The sequence below is a fragment of the Gymnogyps californianus genome, chromosome 12, assembly GCF_018139145.2.
Source record: "Gymnogyps californianus isolate 813 chromosome 12, ASM1813914v2, whole genome shotgun sequence".
Classification (NCBI taxonomy): Eukaryota; Metazoa; Chordata; class Aves; order Accipitriformes; family Cathartidae; genus Gymnogyps; species Gymnogyps californianus.
The window spans coordinates 7217228-7228529 of NC_059482.1; the positions used below are offsets into that span (position 1 = coordinate 7217228).

The window sequence follows — 11302 nt, forward strand, 5'->3', positions numbered from 1 at the left end:
GTTTGAGCAATGTTTTGGTTGCGATTATCAATACAGTTTTGTGATAAAATCTTGGAAAAGCAGTAAGAAAAACCCTACTTTGTGGAATCTGCCTGACTGCACAGAACATACACATTTTGCCCTTCCATAATATACTGCAGTACTACTTACAGTTTGCTACTCATGCATACTCTAGCAGTCACAATAGGTTAGGTGCAACTGCACTCAATACAGAAAACAGAACACATTGTAGTTTCAAGGTCCTATAGCTACATGAATCTTAAAAACAGATAGCAATGTTTATACAAGTCATAGAAAATTACATTAGCTACACAACTGTCTCCCTGATATTAAAACCAAGTAATATTATTTTTAAAAAAATGTGTTTGATTTGAGGAGATTGCTTACACATGCAGTTGAAAATACCACATCTCTTTATGAAATTAAACCTAGATGAACAGCTGACATGCTTTTTAAAATTTCAAATTCTAGTCCTAATAATTAAGAACAGAAACAACAAAATTACAGAAGCGTTTACTAAAAACAGCAAAAAGTACCAGGTTGCTTTTGTTTAATATTTTCAAAGAGCAACACAGCCCTCTAGTGGAAAAATTAGAAAGTATGACTTTATTCATACAAGAAGCATGCTAAGGAAGTATTTTCTCTGTAACCTAACTGATGTTGAGACCTTTAAAACAGAAAAACAACACACACACAAAATTGCACACTATCTTCAATTCCTCATAGTGGAATAAGTCTTACTGACTTTAAGAGAACAAAATGACAATTTACACTACTCATGTTTAAATGTACATGGAACAACAAGTTTTTAAAACCAGAAGGATTGACAAAACAAGACTAAACTGTTCAGTAAGTCAGTCTTACTTCTTTTTACTACACCAGCTTTACTGTGACCAACAGTTACCTCAACTTCTAATGTGATACTGAGACTAAAATTTTGATTGAGCTTAAAAAATAGATGAGAAAAAAATCCAAATAATAGTTGGACTGCACTGTCAGAAGAAAAAGCTTCCAAAATAAAAAAAAAATAAGAAAACATTTTACTAATAACTCTTGGTCTGCTACGATCTCTTTATATTGTAAGAGCAGAATAATTCATTAACCTTTTCCAAGTTGCTAATGAAAACTAATGAAGTGTTTATAAAGCTGATTTTTTTAGTACAATTTTTTTCCCCCCACACTTTTTGCAGCAATTTTAAGGATTAAGTTAAGAAAGTGGGTATGTAATCTAGGAAATACTTACAGTCCATATTCCTAATCAGTAATGAAAAGAAGAACCACAAAGCAGACAGTTTCCCCATTTTACAGACACGTTAAGAGAACTTAATGGCAATGAAATAACATTTGAGAAGCCAGTACGTGTGATACCACGAAAACTCTACCACTGCTGAAGTCATCCAAAATATTCCCTCAGTAATTAAGTAAGCATCTCTATTTTTCAGAAGTTGAGGAGATTTTTCAACTATAAGGAAAAAAAAAAAAAAAAACCAAAAACCACACATTCCTGGCAAGCTACATTGAATTCCCTGTATTAGACTCACAAATAAAGTCAATTTACATATCATTCCATCTTTGTTGATCTGTTTTTAACTTTGCTATCTTAAAGCAGTGTATATGGATGAATAAAAAATAACTTCTATGTTCATCCATCTTTCAAGGGATTCTCAGCATTTTCCAAAATTTATCTTGAGCATCCAGCAATGCAGTAATTGAAAATACATTTTTCTGCATTTTGATAGACCGCAGCCTACCAACTTACAACTTCATCTTTGTTCTACCCATCTTGAAATGAAAAATTGCCTCAACAAATGTACAGATACCATAAAGTTAGTTTAAACATACCATTGAAACTAATTTTGACAACAATGAAAGGGTTGAGTAATTTTTTTTTTCTTACATTATTAAGTACAAATGCTCAACAAGTAATACATTCTTTTTCAATCACTTTTTACTTAACGGACAGCAATATTTCTGTGGAAACATTTACACTTACCTCTTCAAGAAAGCATGTTAGTGTTCTGAAAACACAGTCACTGTTTACTCCTCAAAATACTCAGGGAGAGAAGTATTAGCTCCAAAATACACAGAGAGTTTAAAAGGAGTAATCTACAACGCAAAATAAAGCACAGCACTGAATCACAGAATCATAGAACGGTTTGGGTTGGAAGGGTCCTTAAAGATCATCTCGTTCCAAACCCCCTGCCATGGGCAGGGACACGTTCCACTAGACCAGGTTGCTGAAATCCTAAAATAACTGGGGAATAAGCTCCAAAACTGGTAAAACTCCACTTTAGCTAGCTAATTAGTATTTCCACATGGAGTCCCAAAGAATTGTGTAGACATATTAAAGCTCACAGGGTTCTCTACATTGCAATCCATTACATGACATTGACACGTTCAAAGCAGTTTGCTAAGAGTCACAAAGCATGGTTAAGAGTTAAGCTAAGACTGATACATTTTAAAGACTCAGACAACAAAGTTTCAAGAAAACTTCAAAATCTGCCAATTATGTCCAAATTAATTGGACAAGAACACTATTAGCCAACCCCAAAGAGGAAGTGTTCCCTTCACACAACACCAAGGAGTCTGAACCTTGTTTTTCTCCATCAAACAAGTCAATCAGAAGTCATAACTAGCACAAGCCCAGCTCAGATTATATCCTCTCTCAGAAGCCCTTAGAGCTAGGAAAAAAGAACATAAATTACATAAAATGCATAAACCCTAGAACTACTTTCTCCTTAATCCATGCTCCATGGCAATTGGTAAGTAGTATCAGACACAAAGCCTAGGACTATAGTAATACTAAATGGAACATGCTATGCAAGAGTTTTGAGTTATATAGGCCGTAACACCACCTTAATCACGTATTTGCTACATCACCTTCATGGTTTTGGACTCCTTATGTCCTAATCTCATATAGCAGCACAAGCCCAAGGCTTATTTCACTAATGCTCCCACTCTTCTTGGCATGCTTCTGACCAGGGGTGATATCCTGCCTTCACCTAGTAATAGAAATCAAGAAAGTATGTATGTGTATATATATCTGTGCATATATGTCACAAGCAAAGAAGATCTGGTGCAAGGATATGCTCACTTACTTGTGATCAATCCAGATTATAAACTAAGGGAGAAACAGGGGGCCAAAAGCATCATACATCTTGGATTAATCTTTTGCCATACAAGAAACACTTTCAGCTCATTCAGCAAGTCTGAATGGTAGCTCTTCTCCTGCTGAAGGCAAATCATTTGAGTCCAGGTAATTCTTAAGTGTTCTGAGACTGCACAGTTGCATACAAAGCAAACTCTACTGCTGGATGCAGTGTAGACATGCTGCACCAAGAATCTGGAATGTAAACCTTACTAGAAAACACGAATTCCTCATTGAGACAGATAAGCACAACACTTGCTGCCCTAACTGCAATACCAATCTGTAGTAGCATATCATGTAATGACAGCAGGACACGTTCTGTTAATGCCTAAATTGCAAGCCACAATAAAGCTCTAAATACTTCACCTGACTCCTGTGGGATAACACTCCCTTAAATAATTAAGGGGTAAAGGCCAAGAGAATTCAGAGTGATAAGTTCTGATATTAACCCATTTTCCAGAACGTCTCCAAGGTTTTCCGATGTTCTCATAAATGCATTTAAGTCAAGATCCTGCACTAAAAAGACACCAAATAATTTGCATAAGGACTCTTTCAATATTGATGTAATCCCACCATAAAGAAAAATGCAAACCACAAAAGGGAACAAAAGATTGTTATCTAGGGTTTAGGTAGATTCCTTCATTTACCAAAACAGTTCAAATCTAACACTAAACCACACCAGTGTTTTAATATTTGTGGCTCCTCCACAAATTTAAGCCACAGAAAAAGACATATCCTGTGCCAATTGCTGAGTGAAACTTCAAACAGCCTAGCAAATTAAGTTGGAGACCAAATTCTGTCTTCTGAGAAGAAAGGCAAAGCCCCTAAGCACCAAAGCTTCATTATAAAATGAAACAAAAGCAGCTAATTAGAATCTCTCAAATACTCACCCGCTATAGGAGTAATACTATGTAACAGATACCTAAACTGAGTGTCTAAAAGGATTTATGAACCTGGTAGAAAATACAACTAACAGGGATTTCAAAAGGTCATAAACATTTTTTTTTTTTGCCCTAAAGGAGCATAGAATATGACATTCTGACACAAGTTCATCATCAAGCTGACATGAAAATACCGTCAGAGATAAAAATTCCACAGCCTCCTTGGAAAATCTTTACCTGAGTTTACTTGCTGCCATTAGAAAGTTTTTCTGAATACTTTATCTGAACTCCCCTGCAGCCATACAAACCTTACTCCTTGTCCTAGCCACCAAGATCATAAAAAGAAACTTGCCTCTCCTTTCACAGCCATCCTTTATATATTTACATAATATAAAATGCGTCCATCAACATTTTTCTAGACAAAAAAAAATTAATTGTTTCAGAACTTGATGTCTTTCCTGTAGGTCTCCTCTAAGCTCCAAATTCTCCACACTTTTTTAAAAAGCAGTACACAAACCTGAACCAAGTTTTCTAACTAGAGGTTTTATATGGAAATAATGCAAACCAAGTTTGAATACCGAAAGTACACAGGTATTTAAACAACAAAGTAGCCTGTAAGATAAAGATTGCCATATTTTACCTTATGTGTAATGTTAACCTACCTATTCCCGAATTTGCTCCCGTGATTATAACCACTTTCCCACTCAAGTCACGACCCTGGAGTATTTCCATTGCAGTACTGTTTCCATCATATTTTTGTCTAGTAGTAGGTTTTACTGGATTATCTTCAACTGTAAAGGCCAGTCTTGGGTCAAGGTAGGTAGTCCTTTTGTTTATGTGGCTGCAAAAGAATACAAAACTTCAATTGCTTGGACCCTTCTGTACTCTGCATTTAGATTTTAAATGTATTTCAACCACTGTTGTGTACAATTCCAGTGGATTATTTAAATTCCCCAAAATCAAATTATTTCTTTCACTTTTGTTAAAATGATCCCAATTACTTTTTTTATCAAACATTTTTCCAGTTGTGACAGCATCCATTAATAATTGTATTCACATACTTCACAATGCCATTCTGAATTTCCTGTGAACCCCTGACATAGAAAGCAGAATTCTGTCAAGGAAAAAAATCTCATTATGTTAGGGAAGATCATGTTCTCTTATGAGCTCTATAAAAGGGGCCTACACTACTCCCTTGAAACAATATACCAATGAGAAATGTAGCTCAGCACTTTTTTCTCAAACAACTGAAAACAAATAGCTTCACATCAGCTCAGCAAATGGCACAACTTGGGTCAGGCTCACCTTTCTAAAATGGAGGTTTAGTTTTCTTCAGACAATTATCAGAAAGAGACACCAAGCAACAACTTTCAGTCTTCAACCCTTAATTATAGGACAGAGAGGCGACACTTCCTATTTGGGCCTGTGAATATTCTTCATTCTGCCATGTAAATTTAAGATAACTACCCCATTTTGACCCTGCTATTGAAAAGATACAAGAGGAAACATTCCCAGAAATCTCTTTCTGCTCCTGTGAACTTCCTCCTCCCTTACCTTTCTAAAGATCTTTGCGAGCTCAATCCCTATCATCTTTTCTTTCCGTGCTTTAGATTGCAAGTGAGTCGGAGCTGCAGCAATTTTGTTTTCATCTTGTATGTTTAAAGCACTACTGCAATGTTAACAATCAGCCATGAAGTTCTGGATATGTTTTTAAAGTTATAGGTACAGAGTTTATCCATAAAGGTATACAAACAAAATGAGCCTACATAAACATTGCCCGAGGGTCAGCTCACATTTTGAGATGTGGATATGCAAGTCACTTCAATCTGCCACCCAAACTAGTATTTCTGTGCACATGGAAGAATTCAGAAAACCACTAATGGGTGTTTAGACACTGCTACAACTGTAATATCTGTGTATGAATTCTGAAGTTGTACTTACTAATTTCTTTGTCTTTCCAGCTGATATTGTCACAGTACCATAACTCCAAAAGGCTACCCAACATGAAAGACAAGTTGTCCTACTTAAAAATTCTACGTTTTGACATACTTACTCTACAAAATAGACTTGTCCATTTTCATCAGTCTCCTGCTCCCATCCATATGGCAGACCTAGGAAACACATAAAACATTATCTTTTTGCAGGCATTAGAGTACACTCAGATTTGAAGTTTAAGTGCCACTCAGACAGATATGGCAGAATTCTGCATTATTTACGTAGGTAATGCAGCTACCTGCTGCACTTGAATATTGGAACTTGAAAGGAGGATTGCTTCCCTAATCACAAGCAATTGCTCTCTAGTAAGAGTACAATATACAGGAGATCTGGTACAACTGTAATGACTAGCATATTAAGTATAATCTAAATATTCTTTATAAAGATTATTTCACATTATAGCACAAACTGGCAAAATGCAACCATGCTTCCTAGTACATACACATGTCTATACTGCACACAGTTTAGTATCTATCCCTGATAAAGTAAATAGCAAAAACATTTAACTAAATGTAGGAAAAGTTACATGTAACAAATACCCACTTGAGGGTTATGATCTTCCAACTTTTGGTATGGGATACGTTAAATCGAAGTTGGAAGGACAGATAAAAGAACAAAAGTGACAAATCTTTACGAAATAAATTCTTATATAAAAGACTCCACAGAAATACTTAACAGATAGCATTCCCAGTATTTCTAATCCTGGCTGAAAAGTATTCAATTATAATTCAATCGGCTCAAAATCTACTGAAAACATTCCAGTTAGTTACAGTCACATTACCAATGCCAAAAGAAATTTGGCTTGCCAACAGTATAGTACCCCTAGGTAAGCCATATAGAAGCTTCTGGGAAGATCTAGTTTAAGGCACTGATCCAAGGTCCTTAAGAAGTCATATACCTTTGGAAGTGTCCTGCAACATTGGCTGTCTTCTGTTCTGGCACAAACATTCAGTTGGGTTAGGGAAAACAAGCAAAATGAAAACTAACAGGACTTCCTTCTGTGCCAGGGATATTCTTGGTCAAATACATTCTTTGAAATATAATCCAACTATAGATATTACCTGATGGACAACAGGATATCAGAACCCAATGAGAGAAGTCCAGCCTTTGACTATATGCTTTGCAAGCCACAGTAAAAGAATCCCTTTATCCTGAAATTAGTACTGTGGCTTTATGGAGCAATACAAGAAAGCCATAAAACTGCAAAGTGATCACCCTACACAGACACAATCACATAGGTAAAACTCCACTGAAATCAGCTGTATTTTGCAAGCTCAGTTTGCCTAGGTGATTAGTGTCAACTAGAAGATCAAAATGAGATCTAGTTCCTGCACAAACTCCAACTGATGTTTGTAACATAATTTCACTTCATTACAAAAGCTTAACACAAACCTCCTGCAACACGTTTCCTCTTCCCAGACTTAGGATGTTCCCACTGTGTTTTTTCTTCCAGGTGGCTGTAGGAAAAGAAAAGTTTAAGATTTTTTAAAATTGCCTAATAATTTTTCTGATATAATCCAAAATTTTTTTCATACAGTAAATACAGTTTAACTACTGGTTTTTTTTAAATACTGTTCACAAAACGGCTTGTCTTCCACAAAAAAAAACATGTCAATCCCTTAAGAAAGGTCAAAACTGCTGTTAGAAGTTATCAGGCCTCCATACTGCCACAGTTCTGAAGGAAAAGCAACTAACCAGAGAGCATAGGAGTCTATAAAAATTCAAATAAATGTTTGACTTCCAAGCTAAGTTTTGTTGCTTACGATAAGAAGAAAGAAAACCCTGAAGTCATTAAAGAATAACATTAACAGACTCAGAAAATGTCTTAAAGAGATGGTGATCCTTGGCAGGAAAAAGGAAGAAAGAAGCAAGAAAAGAATTTATCAGAAACTAGTAGAAACAATATTAGAAACTTTTCAAATCACAAAAGCACCTTTATAAAACTCTTGTATAATAATATAGATCTGCAAGCTGTAAGGTAAATAAGTCTGGATTTCTACACGAGCAATCGCAGCTTTGGACAGATAAGTTTATCCAAATGCCTTGACTAACAGACTATTTAATATGGGTGATAATGGTATCACATCTCTTCTTCTAAGTCAGAGATTTTATTCACTTAAATCACTATAACAGAATTAATATACTCTATCATAAGGTTTTCTGCACTACAGACTAATAAGCAAAGTGATGTACATATAAACAAGGTCTTAAAATACCTGAAGTGCTGAAATCAGGTTGGATATTAAAATCTTATCTTTCATTAAATATTTTAAAATAATAACCAAGTTTTTATATTAAGAGTCAGGCAGGGATTACTTGAAAGAGTGTCCAAACTGATAGCTGCCCAAGTATGAAACAAAGACTGACAGCATTATTGAATAACACACACAAATAATCACTAAACTACAGATCTAGTAGCAACAGCAATTTACACACAACATAAGCAACTTTTCCTTCTTACAATAATCACACAGTTAGCCCACAGTGACAGCATACTGTATTACAAGAATCACAGCTGGTGATCTGAGACTCAGTAAGTACATTTGTGTGACCTGCAGTAGCACTTGAACTTCAGGACACTTATACACTAAAGATCCAAGATCCTGAGTTACTCCTGTCTGATGTGAGATACATAACCAAATTACCATAGATTGACAAACAAATGCATGCCCACTGAGCTTCGGTAACTGACCGTGTTCATACCTGACTCATCACAAAGACTTTTAAAGGTCTTAAACCAAAGTAACCCTATTCCTGCTAAGTTTGAAGTTCATATTGTTGATGAGGTTCAAAAACAAAATTTCCAGAATATGCAGAGGTATCACAGATATAGAGCTTATGTTAAAGGTAGCAGTAGCGTAACACCTCTTCATGTCAAGTATTTTTGGACAGAGTGGACGAGATTTTCAGCTGGCAGAGATATATTAATATCATGACATTAAATTAAATGGAATTAGTTCAGTTTCACAACAGTTAAAAAACAGAACTATTCAATTAATTGTTTGTGTAAAAACCACTCTCAGTAATATCTTATTATTTTGTAGGGTTGTTACTTTCACCAAGTGATTCCTTTTTGGAAGGGCTTTTGAAGCCAAAGGAAATATACGGAAACTTGACCTAAGAAAAACAGACATCTAGAGAGAACTTACAGTGTTTATAAACCAAGTGGGGATAAACTAAAGCATTCTGTCCAGTGTTTGTAAAGCAGAACTTGTGAGGAAGATGCCAACTCACCACAGGTGAGAACGCACTACACTTTTCCCCCTTTTTGTGAAAGGGAATAAATCTTGCAGCTTTAAACAGACTGAAACAGATTGCAAGATCAGCATGGTTACAGAAACCACAAGAGAGAAGAAAATATATAAATATATATTCCACTAAGTTAGTTAGCCCTGTAGCACAACCCCTTTTGTAACCAGTGAGGATGCAATCATTTTCAGAGTGGCACAAGCAGACGGTGCCAAATGCAAATTTTTATCTCTTGTCAAAGCTGTGGTATACTGAAGCGCAGACGGAGAGCATTTGTAACGTTTAACTTCCATGCATTTGTAACGTTTAACTTCCATGGTACCTGTGCCCTCTCTATTCCTACAAGGAGGAAAACTAAGAAAACTACAATATTATGTAAGGCTCAACTGCCCATATGTAGAAAGATTACCTATAGAACCATGAAGTGTACTGCAACAGCAACAGCTGTGTGACAGCTCACTCCTGTACCCAGGAGTGTCTAGAGAGGCTCCAGCATCGCTCCCACACGAGGCAGGAGGCTGTGGCTCTGCCCGGCGGCAGTCAGCACCGCACAGACCTACCTGCCCGCTCCCCTCCAGCTCCTCCGGCCTCCCCTCCTGCTGCCCGCGGACACCCGCGGGGCTCACAGGGGGAGGCTGTCGCTGGGAGAGCCCAGCCCACACTCAACGCTCCCAGGAGTCAGGAGGGCACCGCCCGCGGAAACTGAGTCACACGGAGACCGGTCCCGCCACCAAGGCCGGCTCCGGCCCCAGCCGCCCGACGGTGGGCAGCTCGTCCCTGTGGTAAAGGGCGGGAAATGGCGGGTCCTGCCACCCCGCCCCCGCGCTGAGGGGGCAGCAGCGGGGGCGGCTCCACGGACGCTGCCCCAGGGCGAAGAGGCGGGTGGTCAGAGGGCTCCAGGCGTGCTCGCCCCCCTCCCTTACTTCGCGTAGTAAACCCAGCCGTCCTTGGTGGTGCGCTCCTCCCAGCCCGGTGGCAGCTCCTCCTCGCTGTCCGTGTCCTCCAGCCCCGCGTACTTCAGCGCCGCCATTGGGACAGGCGCACCCCGCAGACCCGCACTGCCACTGTCGCCGCCGCCAGCCAGCGGGCGCGCTCCACACCGCCTCTTCCGGCCGGCCCAGCCAATGGTGCGGCTCGGCGGCCCTGGGGCACCATGGGAAGTGTAGTCCGGCACCGCGGGGCGGCTGAGGGGGCGGGAAGCGCTCTCCTCAGCCCGCGAGGGCCGTGGCCGAACAGCCACTTCGCCCTCAGTCTTGCGGGTTTTACCTGTGTCACTGCGTTTTTAACCCCAAAGGGGCCCCGGACTGAGTTGAAATCGTCATGGATGGCACAAGAACTTCAGATTTGGGGGGTATTAAATGTTTCCAGCCCTCTCTTTTCAGAAACAGGCGTGAATACAATGAGGCCCTGGAAAGCAATGAAAAATGAACTGTTCTTTAAGCTTTTTGCCATTAGTTGTCACCTCCTGATCTCTGGGATGAGGTTCTCCGTTGTGGCCGTGTTAGTCAGAGCTCCTCCACGTTGCTTTGCTTGGTGAGGAAGGCCTGGCTGGAGAGAAGTACCTCGCTGCGCTGAACACCCGCCTGGGAGGCTGCAGGCTGCCTCACCCACCTGGCTGCACAGGCCCTTTTGCCAAGCCTGTGTCATCTGGCAACATTAATACAGTCAGCTGCAAAGACTGAAGCATTCCAGGTCAGTGAATTGACAGTAACCTATAGTAACTCCTGTCCTGGCAGCTGAAGCCCCGGCAGCCCACTTTGCAGCTGTGACAGATGACGAAGTACCTTGTCTGTTACCATTACCCAGCTGACATGGCATACGCCCCCTGACCTACCTCAGTGCTTTTGATCCCGTACCCGTATGCTGACATATTCATATCTATTTATATAAGCAAACCCAAATGTCAGCATTTGTGACAGCATCTTCCCATTGTAGTCCTTTGGCAGGTGTTTTAAGCAAAAAAAACCCAAACCCAGTGTTGGACAGAGATTGTAACCACTGAGGACTGCACCAGGTGGCAGTGCAACCG

General features: G+C 39.2%; 1 protein-coding gene across 8 annotated transcripts in view; it reads right to left on the bottom strand.

The window, feature by feature from the left end:
* WWOX (WW domain containing oxidoreductase) overlaps window positions 1-10304 on the bottom strand; it is a 534927-nt gene extending 524623 nt beyond the window's left edge. For all 8 annotated transcript variants that reach the window (XM_050904127.1, XM_050904133.1, XM_050904131.1 and 5 more), the window contains exons 1-4: window positions 10197-10304; window positions 7417-7481; window positions 6083-6140; window positions 4692-4870 (exon numbers count right to left, since the gene is read on the bottom strand). In XM_050904127.1, coding sequence (XP_050760084.1) covers window positions 4692-4870; window positions 6083-6140; window positions 7417-7481; window positions 10197-10303 — 409 coding nt within the window. In that variant the 5' untranslated portion in view covers window position 10304. The remainder of the gene's footprint in view (window positions 1-4691; window positions 4871-6082; window positions 6141-7416; window positions 7482-10196) is intronic.
* Window positions 10305-11302: the final 998 nt, after the last annotated feature.